The sequence below is a fragment of the Scleropages formosus genome, chromosome 5 (genome assembly GCF_900964775.1).
Source record: "Scleropages formosus chromosome 5, fSclFor1.1, whole genome shotgun sequence".
NCBI lineage: Eukaryota > Metazoa > Chordata > Actinopteri > Osteoglossiformes > Osteoglossidae > Scleropages > Scleropages formosus.
Window position 1 is genome coordinate 23415132 of NC_041810.1, and position 21014 is coordinate 23436145.

A 21014-nucleotide genomic window follows, 5' to 3' on the forward strand; every position below is an offset into this window, starting at 1 on the left:
CCATCAGCCTTTTTGAGTTTCAGTTCTTGTGTCCTTCATGTGTAATATCTGATCTGACTACATCTTCAGCTGTAGTCCAAATTCAATGCCTTCACCTTGTACCCGATACTCTGCACAGGAAAGAAAGACATGTAGACCTGTGAGAAATGAAGGAGTCAGTCTACTTTGTTAAATTTACATTTATCTAATGCTTTTCTCCAAAGTGACTTACTTCATTTTCCGATTTATACAGCTGCACAACTTTACTGGAATAATTTGGGGTAAATACCTTGCTCAAGAGGACTACAGCTGAGATTCAAACCTAGAACCTTTAGGTCCAAAGGAAACAGCTCTGACCACTAAATTGCCATATGTGTTAGCCTTTGCTAGGTCTTTTTCTCTTGCTGTCCTTCCATGTGAACAGCTGTGGTCCTGAGCCCAAGGGTGGAGCAGGAGGGTTATGATGTGTAACCTGGTCCCCTTCACACATCTAGATCCCCGCAGGGAAACTCTCATGCTTCGGCAGCCCTACGGCCCAGCGTGATTAAAAGGGAAAGGCCAGGCCAAATGTGTGAGCAACAGCCTTCCTGCTCAGGATGCTGGGTTTTTCCTGCCCCCTTCCCCCAGCATGGCGTGCAAATCGCCGGAGGACGGTGGCTGAGACACTTCCTCCCCACCAAACAGCCACGGTCATCTTTGCAGGGGACACAGAGATCTCTGCTGTTATGCACTTAGACTGTTTCACATCATTTTTCTTTAGTATGCAGTATTTGGTTTTTTCATTTAATTTTTGTTGATTAATGTTAATATTATTTACAATAATCATTAATAATACTGAAAATAGAAGTATTTTAGCCAGTTACAGGTGGTTATATCACTGAAGCAGTTTGAAACAAGGTGCCTTGCAGAACAACTGGTTAACAACAACTGTCATTACTCATTACATGTGGAACCGTAGGAAGACTCACTGTATTGACAGAAAGATGGGAAAAACTTGAAGCGTGAGAAAATGCAATGGAGAAAAGAGACAGGGATGGAAAAAGACAAAAAGCTACAAATGGATTGCAGCAGCGTTTCTCTCCCGTGCTAATGAAAGTCTTCCTTCCCTCGGTGATGTCCCACCCATGCTGCGGCTGCACCACTATCCATCACCCCAGTCTGGACCCCAGTGAAGCTGCTGTGTGGGTTGCGGTGGTGCTGTGCTTATGTCACGCAGGATGTCAAAGGTCTGCCGCTTTGGAAGGGCGACAGATTTGTGCCATGGCGTCAGCTAGGAGCTCCACACAGCTCACCACTCACCAGCATGATATTTTAGGCACTCGCGGATAAACAAATACAAGTCCGGTTATTGGGATGAGCCAACTTATCTGAACATTCACCCTATGTCTCGTTGACTCCAGGGGTCGAGAACCAGCTTGCTTACATTTTCAGAGTGCAATGTTCCTACACCATTGCTCAGTAAGTCAGCACATCGTTGACTCACACTGGTGCCATGTTGCTGTACTCGTTTTTATCATTCTATAACACTCACGTACTCCTATGTGCTTGACCTGCACCCCTGTGGTACAAATGGCTATACCCTACAATCCTGAAGATGGTATCAGGGGTTTAGACCATGTTGCAGGTCAAAGCGTGACTGGGTTTGTTTCTTCAAAACTTGCTGTCTTCGTCACCTGAGAATGATTGTTGTTCTGCTTCTCACTTGGTTGTTCAGCTTTTTCAAAAGCAGTATCCTTACCCTCAGCACACTGCACACGAGTCTCCAGCTGAAGTTCCTTGGTGGTATGGGGACCACTCCCTACCTGACAGCAGCTCCAGGACGCTGTGCTCCACACACTGACACTACATGGAGTCTGAGTTTGCAGTAGGGATGTGTTCAGTGCTTCATTAGTGCTCCTTCGGTTGAACTGCTGCCATTTCTTACATTTATTTGTGCTACAATAAAACATCTTTATCTGTAAATACCCTTTACATGTGGCTTTACATTCAGATTGTTTTCATTTTTTATTTCCACAAAATCCCAATGAATTTTGTTGATCTTAAGGAACTGGATATTCCTGGTCATGGAATGAAGAAGAAATACAAAACTGTTTTGCCAAGTAAGTTTTTTGAAAAAGTGAAATACTGTACACTTTTACTATGCATGTGGCTTTAATCTGACCATTCTAATCATATTTCCATGCTCAGCAGGTATAATCTTGACCCCACCGACTGCATATGATGTTATGGTGATACAGCTGTTCCATAAATTGGTGGTTTAAGGCAGAATGAATTCATGGCAGATGAAGGACATTATGAAGAATCTTACCAGATGATTTGCATCGGAGTGGTCTCTATACCAAAGGTGGTCTCTACACTGAAGACAGTTGGAAAGCACTAGCCTACCTTCTAGCATTAACTTAAGGGTCATTGTGTACTTAGAGCACCGCCTCCACTTTCCTAGGGTTTATACCATGGAGGCTGGATGTGACCCTGAAGTCATCTAACTGTGATTGAAAGGGGAAGCTGCTAATTGCAAAAGGTTGGAAGACTTCCTGTCCAAGTTCAACTGTAACTGTGCAGCAACCACAAGATCAGTTTCTGGAGTAGAGGGCTAGATCAAAGGTCACCAAGTGAAAAGTGAAATATACATTTCCTTTAGTTTTTTAGGCCCAGGAAAACAATGTGATGAGGAACAGCACTGTGTGTTCCTTCCAAGAACATAGACTTGCAGGTGATTTCATTTTGTGCTCATGTCAGCCATTTTGTCATCCATCACCATTGACAAGGCACTATGCATACTTCAGTGACACTCCCCCTTTCCTCTACTGTGTGGCCTTCAGCAGAAATTCACAAAGTCGTAATCTGGGGACATCCTGGGAAAGGAACATTTGGTGACTCTTGTAAAGAGACATGTAGTGTGGCCATCCATTCGAAAGTTGTTGTGCCAGGGCGATCGAGGCTTCAGGGTCTTAAGTTACGTCCACCAGCTCCTTTTTTCCACCTTTGAGTTCAGAAGGGGGGTCTCTGTGGCCCCAGTGACAGAAGGTTACATGCCATGTTTTCCTGTAGTGGGTGTAGCTTCCTGCCCACAAACCTGCTGAAGTGCAGTTGAAAGAGGAGTTAAAAATACAAAGAGGACTCTGTCCAAGGGAAGCAGGAGGCTTGGTTTGCAAGTTTGAACAACTGAGAACATCCCATGTTTCAGTGAAGCCAACATTTTGCCATTTTCAAATAACTAAGCAGAATAAAATACATGGAGTCATTCCACTTTAGAAGTGAACATCATTGTTTTCTCTCGTTTCAGACCCACACTGCAGGGTGATCCTGAAGACCCGAAACAGCTTTAACCCCTTCAGGAGGTCCCTTGACTCCAAACACGTCAGAGTGACTGGAAGTCATGTTGGTCCTCTAGAATGATCATGTTGCATTTGGTGACCCATTCATTAGATGTCATACTGAGTCACCACAGTAAATCCAAGCCCGTGAAACAGTGAAACATTAATTTTCATAAGCCCTGTTGTCTCCTTACAATGGACAGAATACTTGCTTGTTCTTCTTAAAGCGTGAGAAAATACAATGGAGAAGACGCATTATATGTCTCATTGCTTATAGACATGATTGAGTAGTTCATTTTGTTCATTATTTTGGGATTGTGATAACTGTTTTCTTAAATAGGTTATGCAGAGTTCAGACAAACTAACAAGATTTAATTTAATACTCAGTTTTTATTCAATGGCCAGGGTTCATGTTCAAGTATTTTGGTAGTAAGCTGGAAGGAAGGTGAGACCTCACTGTACAGGAAGTTTCGTGGCACTTCTCCATAGTCCTTCATACTCAACCACTTCCTATCTGCACCAGATACTGAGGATGGACCTTGCTGGGTAGAACTCTGCGTAATCTTTGTCCCTCTCATATCAGAATTCTGAGGTAAGAACTTTGGCCCTTTGTCACTTCCCAGGGCCTAAGAGATTTGTGATCCTTGGATTATTAAAGTGCAAGGACATCTTTCAGGATATTAAACTATATTTTATTAAAAAAGCCATTCTACCTTACCAACACGTAACCAGGCTGGGAATAAATGTAGGAGGATTTACAGTGACTTGTGTTCTTTTTGTCCCATATTTAAGTCAAAATACAGCAACACACCAGAGGAGAACCAGCAACACAGCACCTAGGACACAAAACACAGTCCACACCTTATTCTCTTGGCTTTCTCACTTTGGGCTTTCATGGAGTCATTTAATGGCTGACTGGCTGTTTCTGGGGTTTTTACTAAATTATGAGGCTACTTCTAGCTGCAGCTGATAGACTTGTGGATCAGGTATGGGAAGGTTTAAATCTGCCGCAGACAGAGAGAATTGTATTAAAACTAATACCCCATTTGCACATCACTGCTATCCGAAATAACATTCCATAGATTTTGAAATAATAATGCAGCTCAGTATGATTGAGGACAGGGTAAGCTGTACTTACCTGTGTCTTTGGTGAAGATGACAGTAAAAGTGAATGATCTCTTTGTGTTGGCTCAGGGTTACATCAGCAAGGAGAGACCCTTCATCACCACCACCACGAGCATTACATTTATTCATTTAGCTGACACTTTTCTCCAAAGCAACTTATGATGTTAATTTATCTATAGTTATTTACCTATTTGTACAGGTAGGTAACTTTTTCTGGAGGAGTTTAGGGTAAGTACCTTGGTCACAGGTACTACAGCTAGAGGTGAAATTCAAACCTGCAACTTCTGAGTCTACTAGCAACAGTTCTAACCACTATGCTACCAGCAGGATCAATAGCAATACGGTGAAGGATTTCTGGCACATGGTCTAACAAGAAAATTCATTTTTCATTGTCATGATCACCAAGCTGATTTTGAGAATATGTACCTTTCAGTTGGTCTCTGCATTTACTCATTTAGCTGATGCATCTTTCCAAAGTGACTCGCAAGATTAAGCTACCTACAGTTACTTTATTTATACAGCTGGCTACTTTTACTGGACGTGGTTAGTTAGGATTAAGTGCCTTACTCAAGGGTACTATAGCTAAAGGTGGGATTTGAACCTCAGGTCCACAGGCAGCAACTCTAACCACTACACTACCAGCTGCTTCTGTTGTTTGTCCTTTGCTCCCCCAATAAGTGAGTTATTTTCATAATTACAATTTTACTTCATAAAATGAGATGTTTCCCTAGGAAATTCCCTAAAACAATGTGATGCAGATACTGTGGGCAACTCTTGCAATTGTGTTTTCGTTACTGTGCATGAATAAAAAGCCAAAAGCAACTCAGGAAACCTTTACCTTACAGGACAGCTATTATGGCCAATAAACTAAAGGACACATTGAGAAGAAAATGACAATTTGTTTCTCTGTAGCACTTTCTCCAAATCTTTGCAAGCAAACAAAAGGCTAAAAATAGCTCCCAAAGGAGAGGTCTGGGATAGTGGTTCTGTAACGGAGAGGGTTGCGCAGATCCGCCCAGGCACTGGGTCAGTTGGGTCCATACCAAAATCAACACTCTCCCACAAGTCCCATAGCAGAACTATTTACAACATGTTGTAAATAAAGAGCCCCATCTAGAGCTAGACCAGACAGCTGGTGCTGAGCTGCAGCTCCTCCATCCCTTCTTTTACTCCACAGAGGACTCAAACCCCAGACCCACTGGAGAGCAGGACCCGGTCTAACCCACTGCGCCACCGCGCCCCCCACAGGTGGAAGCACAATAATAAGAAATAAAATCATTATTATAAGAAATTTTAAAAAATAGACATGGAAGTGCAGGATGAGAGAGGCAACACTTCACTGATGGGCTCCAGTCTGGTACAGCATCATCTACAGTGTGTTCACCTTCTCCTTGCTTATTTTACACCTTCTGCACTCTTTAAAAACTACTTATGGCACAAGGGGTGAAGTTTCGCTGTGTGATCTAAATTAATAAGCCAGCTACCTTTTTCTGGAGAAATAAATGCTGAAAAACTTCTTTGAAAAGTTTTTATCAGCAAAAAATTTGTAAGTTTGGGACCAACAGTACACTGTGTTATCAGAGCAAAGACCCCATTTAGTTCTCTTAGTTTAGGAGCTGCGAGCCAGAAGTACAATCTTAATATCTATTCATGTGTGGTGTGGGTTCTTCAGGGTGTTGGAGCAGGTTACAGCCAATGATCCTCTGTGTTCACCCAGTAATAGCTTGTAGTCTGGCCTTGGGCTGTGTGGTGACTCCCCCAAACCAGACAAACATGGAGGAAATGAGCATGAACTGAGTGATGGCATTGTAGAACTTGACCTATGCTGGATCAGTTCTAAAACTTACTGTCAGAAAGTAAGCCCTCTGCTGTCATGGCTTCAAGATTCTCAGTTATCATCCTTCATTATTCTCTACCTACGACTGTCCAGTTCCTGCTTCACATACAGTATGTGTAACTGCAAGTCAAGTCCGGTCCTTTGTTTACTCTATTGTACCCTCCCATTTGCCATAATACTTGCTGTGATAGATTTTTGGGAGTATGCCAAGGCTCAGCAGGGTTCTGAAACAGTCAGAATGAGAGGGGAGGGCTGTGCCATCGTGGTCCCCCAGCTCACGGTAGAGGATGTGGGGTGGAATGTGTAGACAGTAGAGATGACCTGCTGTGAGCAAGATCCCCATGTGGCTCTCTGCTCTGCATGTTCAGGAAGGGTGGAGGGGGCCAGTGTGAGCCAGATCATCTTCCCTGTAGAGCAGGGCTTGCCTGTGGCATCAAGGTGTTAAGGGCTCAAATACAAAATACTTAGATCTCTGGAGAAGAGCTCCACACAGAGCCTCATGAAGCAAAGTCAGCTTAAGGACTCATTTTAATTCCTTTTGAAGTGTAATAATAAATAAATGAATAAATGACTGAATGACTGGAATGTATGCATTCCAGTGTTCTGAAATTAAATGTAACGTGTTATATGCTGTAAGTCAAAAGTTTGAGTTCACCTGGGTATGAGATGAATTGGACAGAAGTAACTCACAAGAGCCTGGGAAGACATGTTGGGTGGTGATTTCAATCACTGCCAAGATAGACCCAATATGTCTTGGATGACTTCTTTACTCACAGGGGTTCTGTCACCAAAGAGGTGGTGAGACAATGACTCTTACTGAAAGTAATGTAGCATGTGAGCATCTTGCCTTTGTATTTCAGTGAGCCACACTCTGTCAGCACCCATTGTTGTACCTGCAGTAACAGATCTCGGTCTAGATGTGTCTTTCCTTCTTTACATTATGACTTTTTTATAACTTCAGTTAAGACTTTTTTTTCCAGTAAATAAAAGTAAATGTTGAGACATGTATCTTTCATCCTACTCAATGAACCATATGTCTTAACATTTCTTCTACTTGGGCCTTTTATAGCTTTATATGTCAATTGTTCAGTTTTTACTACTGCCTTAAATGTTTATTTCACTGAAAAGTGAATATTCTGCCAAAAGTGTATCACAGCATTTTCCATTGGTGCTGAGCAGTATAGAAAACTTAACCTTAATTTATTATTGTGTTAAAAAAGGATGGAATTCATTTCTCTGGAATCATTGTGATGTGACAGTCCAGAACAGCAACAGTGCATTTAAGTGCTGCTTAGTCTAAACATGGTACAACAGGAAAGGTCCCTTGGTCCGCATCTACTTCCTCTTCTTCTTCCTCTCAATGAATGTGTTCAACCACTGTATTGTTTCAGACATGACTTTGTTAATATTATTGAATACTCATGAATTTAATTTTTTTCTTCATATCGCTGAGAGTAAAAGTGAGCAGCCTGGAACTTTTTTAATGGGTGTGAAAATAGAGAAAAAATATATTTTTATATAAACACTATATGTGAGTAAAGAGTAAGGCTGTTGTGGGTGTGTTTTGGAATTGTTGCTGTTACTATGGTTATTAGTGTTGGTACAGCAGTGATTCTCAACTCTGGTCTTTGTGCTCTTAATTGTCTTATTGCAAAAACTATTTGCATACGAGGTATAGGGCTTATGAATATCTGGGTATTACTCCTAATGTACATTTACATTTACATTTATTCATTTAGCTGACGCTTTTCTCCAAAGCGACTCACAGTGTTAAGGTTACAATTATTTATACAGCTGGGTGATTTTTACTGGAGCAATTTAGGGTAGGTACCTTGCTCTGTACGTATGGTCTATCGTGCAGGGGGCTGGACCTGGAGGACCTGGAGCTTACAAAAAATGGAACATTAACATGTTGAACACAAAGCTCAGTTCTTTAGACAAAAACATCTTTTGCTGTTAGTTGTATGTATAACAATTTTTTGCCATTAAAAATGAGAAGTCTCTCTATAAATGTTTTACATAAATCTCTGCATTTCTAAGGAACATGAGAAAATGTAAAAGTGCTATTAGGAACTATGTGGATAATACATTTTCACCACATACAAAACTTGCTGTTACAACTGTAGCTTAAAGTTGATATACCTTTCTACTGTTTCATTATTCAACTTTATTTCAAAAAAGATTGTTCTTATATGTTATGAAGCTGGTCACAGTGATATTAATTGCGTACAGGTGGAAAAATCAGTTCAATTAAATTACACACACACACACACATTTTCTGAACCGCTTGTCCCATACAGGGTTGCGGGGAACCGGAGCCTACCCAGCAACAGAGGGCGTAAGGCTGGAGGGGGAGGGGATACACCCAGGACAGGACACCAGTCTGTCACAAGGCACCCCAAGCGGGACTCGAACCCCAGAGCTACTGGAGAGCAGGACCTGGTCCAACCCACTGCACCCCCCTTTCAATTAAATCTTTTTTTCTTAAGTAGAAGATTATATACCCGGCTGGACAGTTGTTACAGTTTGTACTGTTTGAAATTGATAGTAGTCTAACTGCCTTATAAAACTGCTGTAAATCCATGTAAATATTTCCAAAAGTAAGACCGTGTGCATACTTGCACACAATTACCTTGTCTATTGTAACTTCTGTTGTTTCAGTTCTCCAAATAAGAATGTATTTTTGATTAAATTGAGAAATGTTACTTCTGTTTTTCACAAATGACTGCCAAAAACAGTATACTCTTGATTTTTGCTAGAGTAACACTAAATGTTTTGCTGACAAGCTGATGTCCTCACGATCTGGTGGCCAACACAATCCTACATTAATTTTAAGAGGCTCTCTGAAAGTTCATTTCTTCCTAAATACTTGCTAAATGCAATAAAATACAATATATATGAACCAAAAATATTGGTACTTAGCATGTTCTCAATTATGTGTTCTCTGGATGATGTGGAAAACACTTTATTCGACAAAATTACCATGCTCTGGATCACTGCCTGTGTGCTCCATGCTGCAGAGGACACAGGGCTCCACAGCTTCTTAAACCACAGCTGTCTGATCATCTCAACATCTGGGGTGAACTTCGCCATTTCCGAGTGATCGCTTCCATGTTGATGAGTTCAACTAAATGGCTCTTGACTATGAAACAAAAAAAAAAAACAATAGAGGAGAAGGAAACTGTGGCCACAGACATTTTCCTACCCTCCAGGCGCATTTCCTCTCAACCTCACTCATCTCAACCTTGTGGACACATGAAGCCGCTCCTGCTAACATGGACACCTTACTGAGGGTGATCTTACTTGTTCTTCTTCTTGCTGCTACAGGTACGTGATCCTTCTATCTGTTGGTCCGAAATGTTTTCAGACCTGTGAAGTTTGGAAACCTTCAGTCGAAGGGGTGCAAGTGGATCTACAAGTAGCTCATGTGTATCTTGGTGCTAATTATAAAGGAACACAAACAATTAGCTGTGCTCAAATAGAGATTATGGCTATGATTATGAAATATTTCATTAAGTCCTCTTGGCAAAACGCAGCTCTTATTTTGATGGTTCTCCTGTTCTGTGTTTATGTGAGTTTGATTTATTTCAGAGGTGTAGCAACTTCTCAGATTGTTGGAGAGGAAAATACACACAAATACTTGGGGGGGGCAGATTTCCTTAGGTGGGGGGGGGGGGCAACCCCTCCCTTACGCTACTGGTTCGCTCATGTTCAAATAAAGGTCTGTTTACTGAGCCTTCACAGGGACACACACACACACACACACACTTGCTTGACTATGGTAAACGGTGTCACGGCCCCTCCGGACATACAACTCTAATGGATCTTTGTCTCTTCTTCCGCTGCTCCACTTCCACGAGACACTTCTGGATGTGTTCTACAGGCATGATCTCCCTCTCTGCACTTTTATTTACTATATCAGCAGTTTGCGCTCCCTGCAAAGCATTAGCGAGGTGCGCACGTGATCCGGGGGCAGGCTACCCCAGAGTACCCCGTTTGTTGATACCCTACTTGTCCTACGGTTCTCTCCTGGGCCGAACCTGGGAATCTGAATGTGTGCCTTTTTTGCTGACATAACTGCCCGATTCGTATGTCACGTGCAGAGGGATTCCTCGTTGCTCACGTGCGGAGCGGCTTCTGTCTGTCGGCGACCGACTCCAAGGTTGTGGTGGGCACGTGCAACACGAGCAGCCCCCAGCAGCGCTGGACGTGGGCGCGCGGCGCGAAGCTCGAGCACGTGCAGTCGCGCCGCTGCCTGTGGGCGAACGCGAGCAGCGCCATTCCGCGGCACACGCGCTTCGCGCGCACCGTGCGCTGCGGGGCCGCGCCCGCGTGGAGGTGCTACGACGGAGCGGGCACGTTCGGGTTGGCGGAGCGGCCCCTGTACCTGAGCAAACAGGGCCTGCGGGTCGTGCTCGGGGAAATGAGGTTTTCCGCGTGGTCCAGGTACGACGAGGACTCCGGAGGGAGGAGGGTGAAGACCCCCCTGTGCCCCCATGATCAAGGTGGGTTTCAGTTCAGCGCTAAAGGCACCTTTACCTCTCATGACCTCAGTCTGTGGGAAATCATGTCTGCACACAGGGGGTGTGAAAGTACAAATTACAGTGCTGCTTCAAAGTGTGTGCACCCTGAGGGAGGCTCATTATTCTTGTATGGATTAGAACAAACTTGTAAATTCTAAATCTTAATACACATTACATGTTAATGAATGACTATGATTTACACCCCTGATTCTGCCTGCTCCCTGTAGCCAATGACACTTGGGCTCTACTTATTTTTACACCTGTACTACTTGTGTGTTTCTACTACACATGATTTCCTCTAAAGCAACATTATATAGGTTACTTCACATTTCGGGTGGCATGGTGGCACAGCGAGTAGCGCTGCTGGCTCACAGCGCCTGGGTGATGTGAGAGAATGTGGGTTCGATCCCTGCTTAGTTGGTGTGGAGAGTGGATGTTCTGTCTGTGTGGGTTTCCTTGGGGTGCTCTGGTTTCCTCCCACAGTCCAAAGACATGCTGTTCAGGTTCCCCATAGTGTGTGAGTGACAGAGAGAGTGTGTTCCACGGATGCATGTTCCACTGTAAGTAGTGTATCTAGCAGTGTAAGTCACCACGGTGAATAAGGTATGTGGGCTGATAACATTAGAGAGTTCATTGGAAGGTGCTTTTGGTGAAAAGTGTCTGTTAAATAAATATATGGGCAGAACTGGTAATTACACACCTATTATGTCACATGAGAAATGCTGGTTTGCATTAAATAATCATTTTGTGGTAAAACTAAGGGACACAAGGGCGTCACAGATTTTCAAGCAGCGCTGTACATCTTCCAGTTGTGCGGTTTCATGCACCGCGACATAATTAAGTCTCACGCGACAAAGAACACACAACAGTGTTTGCTGTTATGTAAAAAATCAAAAACAAGTGAACATGCAGAAACCGTGTAGGAGGTAGTTCTCCTTCGCTGCTGCCATAGCAATTAAGAAGGTAATTTCAGAAAAGTTAGGCTCATCAAGTTTATGCCATCAGCTGCCACTTGTGTGTCAAAGCAGAGACTGCAGAGTTTTAGCTTCGATTGACAAGAAGTTTCAGTGTTTCTACAAAAGGCACTCGCACACCGTGACTGGATGTCTAAAATCTCTCACAGTAGCAGTGCTGACGGTGTTTCTTCTCAATGTGTTCTGCCACGTTAAAATGCTTATGAACCAGTGTTGTGCTGTTTTTGTCCAGGTCACTCTTCATTCCTTCCCACAACAGTCCATCCATCCAACATCACCGGGTCCATGCTGTCCCTTGTCATTGCGACGACGACAAATGCGACTGCCTACCCAAAGATCACTAAGACTAGAGTAGCCATTGGCACAACGAGAAACATCAGCAAAGATGCAAGGAGAGCGATGATCCATCTCGAAGACAATGAACGGAGCCGGACCAAGAGAACTAGCACAGGCGTTCTCGTCCCCACTACTGCCACTGCAGCTGCGATTCGTACAATGCAACACAACGACGTTGTCTCTGAAAAACCAGCTCTCACCATGACCACCATGAGTACCAGATCCCTCCTCCTGGCCAAAGGCAGAAAAGAAAAACCTTGGAAGACTGTTCCAGCTTCTGCTACAACTACTTCTAGAGGTCCTACCATGCTTACAACTCCTGCTACTACAAGTGCAGTTTCCACCTCCAACACCAGCCCTCATACAGCTACTCAAGAAGCTCCGTCTACACTGGCCATAACACAGAAGGTGAGTTGGACACCACTTGAGACCCACTAACTGTCATCCTTTGTCTGGAAACTTCTAAGAAATGCTTCTGAAGTGCCTGAATGCTTCCGAATGCTTCTCGGGACAGATGGTAGCGTAGGGGTTAGAGCTGCTGCCTTTGAATCCAAGAGGTGCAGGTTTGCTCTCCAGCTGACCCTGAGCAAGGTACTGACTCTAACTTGCTCCAGTAAAATTACCCAGTTGTATAAATGGATAAACAATTGCAAGCTTGTAACTGTAATAATTGTGACCTTCACGTTGTAAGTTGCTTTGGAGAAAACCATCTGATAAATATGTCATGCAGCATTTTAGACTACAGGCAGTCTCAACTAGCTCCTGTTGGTTATTACAAATCATTGTATGTAACTCAAATTTTTAATATAATAGGCTTTACTGGGGTTAGTTCCTAACTACGGGTTGTACGTAAGTTGGACGTTCGTAACTCGGGGACTGGCTGTATAGTCAGCGAGGACGGTCCCCAACACAACCCAACAGTCATTCATTTCATCATTGTGCCCCACTGTGTCTTTTTTGTGCAGTGTGGTGTGGCGTGGCAGTGTGGTATTTTGAGCAACTTTACCATTGTCTTGGCCGTGGTCATAATTTCTATCGGCGCGTCTGCAAATGCCGTGGGAGGTTCCTTCCTTTCTGACAACGGCAAAGTAGACTTGCCCACGCTGGCAGGAGTGGCCGTGGGGGGTCTGTATAGCCATGGCAGCTGGCTGAGGGGTGTTACAGGAGTAGTGAAACATTATACAGGAGGTGGACAAACTGTCTCCCTTTTAATCTCAACCAGCCTCCTCTACCAAAGTTTCTGCTCACGAGCCACAAATGGTGCCTTTTTTATTGCTGTTCAAGAAAATACAGTATTTTACATAAATACATCCAGCATTGTCCCGCTATAGATGCTGTTTTTGGTAAAGTATGCTAACCCTAATCTCCTGAAATACATGTCTTTTATTCTGCTTAAGACATACTTAATATTTCCTCCAAAACAAGGACTTTTTGCCTGCCTTATGATTTTCAGGGTTCCATATATTTGCTGGAAACATTTACAACATGCAACCGCTATTCATAATAGGAATACTTTAAAAATGTATTTATTTAATGAGTTTAGTCAGCTTTTAACAGTTTCACCCCTGGTGTTTCGTATAATTCAGCAAATCCTTTACTCCAAACTGTATTTAATATGATATGCATGACTAATTTCGCTGCGGGGTTATCAGCTTTAACTTCATGTTACAAAGTACAAAGCAGCGTGAGAATAAATTGCCACCAAAGTTATTGCTAGTAATAATAAAATAATCTTTTTCTATATATATGATAATTTTTTATATATTTATATACAATATTTTATATTACATTATATATATTACAATATTATATAATCTTTATATATATACTAATAATTATTATTATTACTATATACATAAAAAAAGAACTTTTTGCAAAAAACCATGGTGAGAAATATGTCGAATGATGTTATGTATGAAGTCTTTAGTCGCGTTAGAGAGTTTTTTGTACTTCCCATCTTCTATTACGTGTTTATATTATCCGCTCCGAGACACAGCCAGGGAATTCGGGGACTTGACTTTCCGTTTAGCTCCTTTCGCTTGGTTTGGTTCCGTTTGCTTTACTTGAGTTGAGTGTGGATCCAATCCGTGGGCGACACCTGTCCTGAGGCTCAGTCTGAGACCGCAGCGTCCCTGGGAAGACGCTCTCCAGAACTTTCGCTCTCCAGTAACCAGGACTCGCGTCTCCACTCCAGATCTTGGTTCTTCTAGTAACGCCGGGACTCACTTTGGGTCTCCAGAATTTGGGGCGCCCCGGGGCTGGGTTTCTCCACTCCAGCAGCGCCGTCGCTTTCCAGCAGGACCCGGCTCCCCAGGGAGCGCGCGCTCAGGAAGGAAAGGCGGGCCGGGGTTCGAACTCACAGGCAGTGCTTTTTGCCGCAGGTTCTCACGTCCCGTCGCGTCGGCGAGTGAAAGTTTGAAGCTCCGCCCCTTAGATAAAGAGCTTTTGGGAAGAGGGACATGATGGGACCCGAGCGCTCCGAGCGGTATCGGAACCCCAAGTCAGACTCAGGGAAGGAAGAAAGCAGGAGACCCGCCGCGGAGGGAAAGAGAAGTGTTCCAATTATTAGTAATAATAATAATAATAATAATAATGAACAGTACAGTGAGTGAGTAATAACAGCATATTTATTGTAATATAAGTATAACCCAGAGGAGTTGCTGCTGTGCTGGTGCCGGTCGTCGTGCTGAGCAGTTCAGCTGGGACAGCGGGGCGACCCTCGAACCCGTGTCCACACGGACAGTTCGATCGCCCGACCGCACTTGGAAACGAAAAAGTGGAGAGAGAAAAAAAAAACGGAATCCTTCTTTCCTCCTTCTTTCCTCCTTCCTTCGCTTCCTTCGCTTCCTTCGTTCCTCCGCTCTGGACGCCAACGCAACGGTCCCGCCGCCGCTTCCGCGTCCACGCGTGTCCACTTGGCGCGAACTGGGTCTCGGCTCTTCGCCGCCGGGAGGATGATTTAACGCAGCCCTCGCGATGCGCACGTCATGTCACGCGCTCTGTTTCGCACTGTGCGCGGCCTCCAGCTTCCTAGTAAAGGTGAGTCTCCGGCACGTGACGTGGCCTCGGACACACGGCCCACGCCGCGAGCGGTCGCGCGCTCTTTTTCCTTACGAGAACTTAGAACACGAAGCTAGGCTGCCCACTCGTGACAAGAGACAACTCCTCGCTGCACTCGCTACAAGTGACGCTCCCCCCCCCCCATCCCACCCCCGTGTTGCAGTTGGACTCCGCCGAAGGTGCGACCTGTCGGGCCCAGGTGACGGAGGCGAAGGCGAGCAGCTCCTCGGCGCTGCTGCACTGGAGCTCTGCCGCGCGGGGCTGCCGCTTCTCCGTGGTCCTGGAGCGGGAGGGCGGCGCCCAGGAGGCGGACTGCCTTTCCGAGGAGCCTGGCGGCGCCGGAGAGCACGGGTGTCGCATCGAGAACCTGGAGCCCGGAACCTTTTACAGCTTCGCCATTGTGTCGGAGAGCGATGGGCAGCGGGTCCGCGTATCAGTGCTCACAGGTACGTTACTCACGTGGGGAGAAGAAATGTGAGGAAACATCATGATCAAGTGGCTCGTCCTCTCAACAAGTCTGGGTCCCCGCTTTACGAGACACCGCTGTAGAAGATACCGCTATAAGAGACACCGCTATACCAGATACCGCTATAGGAGATACCGCTGTTTGACGCACGCTTAGCATCCTGAAGCTGGTACGTTGGACACAGTTTATCAGAAGTGTGGGTACAAGTTAAAAAGCTTAGGGCAGCACAAACCCACATTACATTTGGCCCATTGGTTCTTGCAGTGTGGAGAATGTTTTACAATGCAACAGATGGCAAATACACCTTCATTGTTCAGCAATGATAAGACTTACACGTTTACACTGAGGGGGTGCGGTGGCGCAGCGGGCTTAGCCTGTGCCCGCTCTCTGGTGTGTCTGGGGATCGAGTCCCGCTTGGGGTGCCCTGCGACAGACTGGCGTCCCGTCCTGGGTGTGTCCCCTCCCCCTCCGGCCTTGCGCCCCGTGTTGCCGGGTTAGGCTCCGGGTTGCCACAACCCTGCCTGGGACAAGTGGTTTCAGAAAATGTGTGTGTGTGTGTGTGTGTTTACGCTGATTTACCCATTTATGCAATATTCAGCAGTTTTGAGTAAGAGGAGGAGGTCGTTCCACCACAACGGAGCCAGAACCGAGAACCTTCGTGCTTCACCTTTCGTGCGTGGATCCAGCAAGCGGGCAGATGTGAAACAGTGTAGCGGTCTGTTTGGGGTGTAGCGAATGATCAGGTCTTGTAAATAGCTGGGAGCAGTTCTGTTGATGCATTTCTAGGCAACAACCAGGGTCTTAAATTTTGATCTGGGCAGCTATGGGAAGCCAGTGCAGCAGTTAGTTATTCCACTGCAAAATAAGATGCAAGGAGAGAAATCAAGCTGGAGTCACTCTGCTATGCATTTGTTGTGTTAAAGCTGCTCTTCCGTGCGCCGGGACATCTGGACATCCTAACCGAGGGTGTGGATGCTGCAGGTGGCTATTCTGATAAGCTGCGTTGTTGTCATGACAACAGACTGGAAACCACAACATGAGTGGACAGCCAAGTGGCTCAATATTATCTGTGTGTAATGTTTTGTCTGCATTGCGCAGGGATGCTGAGGACGAACGCAGCCTTAGTTTGGTTGATTTTGATTGGACCAGCTGTACTCGGAAAAGAAATCAAAACTGTAAATAACTTTGGAAAGCGTTTTTTTAAGCGTAGTGTTGTACTAAGTGGAAGGCTTTGGGACGTGTGCCGCACAGCAGATGTTTCTGCATAGACGCTCCCCTAATTTGTAGCTACTGTTCACACTGAATGCAGTGTACAAGTAGCTGCCGAATACAGAATTTTCTGGAATATACACCCCCGCAGAACACTGAAACACAAAGGTGTTACTTGAGTAAGTGACCCTGAGTACAACAGTCTTATAACTTTGCCACCATCTGCACGGACATAGCGTGTGAAGCAGGTCGCTATAGAATCCTAAGTAAGGGCCTGAGATGAGGTCGTCCCTAATTGCTTTGTTTAGCATCCATCTGTAAAAAAAAAAAAAAAAAAAATATTGTGTTAATCTCCAGAAAGCACAATAACAATGAGAGTAAATTAATATGAATGCCAATTTTTCATCCACACGAGGAGAGGGGCTGTGGCTCAGAGTCTATGTTGTAACGGGGGGGGGGGGTGCTTGCTGGCTGAAGCCCAGGGCAGAGGTGGGCAACAATGTGATACGCCTAATCTTAAGTGCCTTTTTTTTTTCTAACCCTACTTCCCGCTTCCCGTTTGCATTGTTCCTCCCTTTCGAACGGATGCAGCAGGACGCCGTGTTTTGTTTCGCCGGACAGATAGATTAGATAACTTGGTCACTTGCAAACTGTACCGTCGTTCTTCCGGAGCAAACCTGGAAGTCGGTCCTCTTGGTGCCCTTGTTTAAAATTAATTTTAAAGCCATGACCGCTGATGGCTGCAGCATGGTCATGGTCATGGTCGTGGAAATCCTTTGCTCTTTAGTCTGCGGTTCAAATGACTCAGTGCTGTGATATGTAATGCCTTCACCTAAACTGTTCATAGGAAAATAAACTCTATAGTTACATTTTTCTTAGGCGCCGTCTCCTAACTGGATAGAAATTAATTGCTAGTCAGTCTTAGAGATTTTTCGCCCCTTCGGAGGATTTCTCCGTACGCTTGGGAGCCACAGGTGGCCACAGATGTCGGATCGCCACGCGGAGACCCCTTGTTCTGACTCCTTATTTGTGGATCTGTTCGTTTCAACTCGAGCACAAAATACTCCACACAGGCTGCGTATATTGGTGGAACAGTGGAACGACCTCCCCCTCTCACTCAGAACTGCTGAATCCCTGTCCACATTTAAAAAGGGTCTGAAAACTCACCTCTTCCAGACTAACTTCACCCACGATCTCTTAAGTTCATGTAAAGTATAAATGTTCATATACTGTAACTTTAAGATCATGTCTGGATAAACCTTTACACAGTTACTCCTGTAATGTAACGTAAATGTTTATATTTATCTCAGATATATATATATATATGTATTACTAGGTCGGTGATTTTGAATCGTGGATACTTGAATAAAGTTTTAAGCAGCTACTCGTGTAATGAACATTGGTTCGTATAGTGGAAAGAAACAAACTACTTAAGAATCACGTGTCTGCATCTAAGTCTCTCTTTCTGCCAATGCAATGAACACATTGTATTTTCTATGAGATGTACGTCGCTTTGGAGAAAAGCGTCTGCTAAATGAACACATGTAAATGTACAGGCCCGCAGTATAATCACGGTATACTGAGTATATACTCATGGTATACTCAGTACATGCTCGCAATATACTCGGCAAAGTTGGATTACGGTTACCCCCCGTGCCCTTCACCTCACTTTGTGCAAGAACAATGAGTTTACCCTCTTTTACACCTGGCTTCCTCTGACCTCGTCTGCTGCCGTAACAGAAACAAAATATTTTCCTCGAAGTTCAAACAATGCTATCTCACTCTGCCATCTTCCTACTTAGCAGAGTATGTAATAAATACACGGGTGTGGTTGAAGATGGCGATGCGGGTCAAACTGCTTCGGGGTGACATGACATTACCTGGAGTACTTAGAGTGCTTAGAGTGCTTGCAGTACTCAATCTCGTTTTGCGTCCGTATTGCCATTGATTTGCATCAGTCCTCATTAATCGGGTGTCATATAGTATGTGGTGACTTGTGCCGTACACACTGTACGGTTATTATATGCTGTTATCATTATTATAATTATAATAAACGTACTATCGGTTAATGGAAAACCCTATAGGCAGCTACTCATGTAACATATACTGGTTTATACTGTGGTATGAGGTAAATGGACTGTAGTCAAGAATCAAGTGTCTGTGTATAATCCTGTCCTCCTGTTGGGGGGGGGGGGTGAACTCTTTTTTTTTTTTTTTTTAGGTGTATGTTGTTTTGGGGAAAAGCATCTGATTAATGAATGTAAATAGAAATGTAAATATAAGTGTAAATGTAGGTATGAAAGCAAGTGGCAGCTGGCAGCTGCCTTTGGACCCAAAGGCTGCAGATTCAGTCCCCGTGGCTGGCTGTAGTACCCAAGTACCCAAGGTACTTAGCATAAGCTGCTCCAGGAAAATTACTGAACAATATGAGTGGGTACATAATTGTTACCTTAAAATTGTGAGTCGCTTTGGAGAAAAGTGTCAGTTAAATGAGGGGGCGCGGTGGCGCAGTGGGTTGGACCGGGTCCTGCTCTCCAGTGGATCTGGGGTTGGAGTCCTGCTTGGGGTGCCTTGCGACGGACTGGCGTCCCGTCCTGGGTGTGTCCCCTCCCCCTCCAGCCTTGTGCCCTGTGTTGCCGGGTAGGCTCCGGTCCCCCCCCCCCCCCCCCCCCCCGACCCTGTATGGGACAAGCGGTTCAGAAAATGTGTGTGTGTGTGTGTGTGTGTGTGTGTCAGTTAAATGAATAAATATATGTGTAAATATACATTTATGCTTTCTGTATACGTGATTCCTGAGGGGGGCGGACCTCAGTCACGTCCTCGCCGCGGTCTCTCTTGGCTCCAGACCCGGCAGAGCCGAGCCACCTGAGCGTGCGGTCGGAGCCAGCCGGCACCGGGGCACTTCACGTGTCCTGGCTGCGCTCTGCCGGGCGGGTGGGATCCTACGAGCTTGTTCTGCGCGACTCGGCGACGGGGGCCACGAGGAGGAGCCGCGTCTCAGCCGCAGCCGCCACGCGGTACGAGTTCACCGGCCTCACGCCCGGCACCCGCTACACCCTCAGCTTGGCGGCCAAAGCCGGAAACAAGACGTCGCCGGCCGTACTGGCCACCGCAACCGCAGGTGAGGGGTGAGCAGAAATGAGGAACTGTTTATTGACGGCAATGAAACGAGGGATTTTTCCGGAAAAGTGAGGCAGTGGTTATAGCGCATGACATTGACCGTTTTTACTGCGTTTAACTGCACGCTGACGTTTCCTCTCTGCTTCGAGCTACAAGTCGAAGGCCAGTGGAAAAGCAGGGTGCGACCGAACACCTCCGCGGTACCAAACCAGTGTTTATCAGCCGGGGGGGGGGGGTCCCGTGTAGCTGGTGCCGTGCGATCGCTTACCTGGGATGACGCAGAATTGCTGTGTACTGTTGGCCTTGTTTTCTGTGTGAGACCTTACAAAACAAACCGCTTCGGTTTAATCTTTCTCACCACAGAAACATGGTATCCCAGCGTCAGGCTCTGTAAACTCTGTTGTTTTACCCTACGCTTACAGTGCTAAACTACCTACAGTTATTTACTCATTTACACAGCTGGGTTATTTCACTGGAGCGATCAAGCGTAAGTACCTTGATCACGGGTGCTTCAGCTGTAGGTGGGATTCGAACCTGCAACCTCTGGGTCCTAAAGCAGCAGCTGGAACCACGACAGTGTCAGGAGGGGAGAATTGGTAGATGTGCCCCTCCCTGGGGAACGTTCTCAAGCAAAGGTTCCTGGTCGAACTGCATTCTTAACAGCGCCCTCCCCATATTGTTGCCCCCCCCCCAACCCCGGCTGCATAGCCCCCTCTGCTGCCACAGCCCTCAGCTTCTCGGCCTCAACTGACAGCCTGGCTGTTTCATGGCACCCGGGTCCCGGGAGGGTGGAGCGTTTCTGGCTGCTGCTCAAGGACCGTTCCGGTGTGGTCAGGAACGTGAGCCTGGACGGCACTGTCACCTCCCACCTCCTGAGCAACCTGGTACCCGGACGCCTCTACAACGTCACCGTGGTAACGGAGTCTGCGGGGCTGCAGAGTCCCGTCTCCGGAGAAGCTCGGACAGGTAACGCTCACGTTGCTCTTATTCTAGTCTGACGTCATTACCGCGTTTACCACTGAAGCAGCAGTCTGGCCCTTGCTCCTCAACAATTTAAAGTTTCCTTCT

The 21014-nt window shown here is 45.5% G+C and overlaps 2 protein-coding genes across 7 annotated transcripts in view; both read left to right on the top strand.

Moving 5' to 3' along the window:
- The window catches only part of ttll1 (tubulin tyrosine ligase-like family, member 1), a 917975-nt gene that overhangs the window by 273076 nt on the left and 623885 nt on the right, over positions 1–21014 (top strand). The window lies entirely within an intron of this gene.
- Positions 9476–21014, top strand: part of LOC108942324 (receptor-type tyrosine-protein phosphatase beta-like) — a 35033-nt gene continuing 23494 nt past the window's right edge. For 3 of the 6 annotated variants that reach the window (XM_029252111.1, XM_029252112.1, XM_029252113.1), the window contains exons 1-6: positions 9476–9585; positions 10362–10763; positions 11988–12499; positions 15315–15597; positions 19672–19947; positions 20655–20912. In XM_029252111.1, coding sequence (XP_029107944.1) covers positions 9534–9585; positions 10362–10763; positions 11988–12499; positions 15315–15597; positions 19672–19947; positions 20655–20912 — 1783 coding nt within the window. In that variant the 5' untranslated portion in view covers positions 9476–9533. Of the gene's footprint in view, positions 9586–10361; positions 10764–11987; positions 12500–13985; positions 15131–15314; positions 15598–16407; positions 16793–19671; positions 19948–20654; positions 20913–21014 lie in introns of those variants that run through there. The other 3 variants (XM_029252114.1, XM_029252115.1, XM_029252116.1) reach the window with 3 other exon arrangements.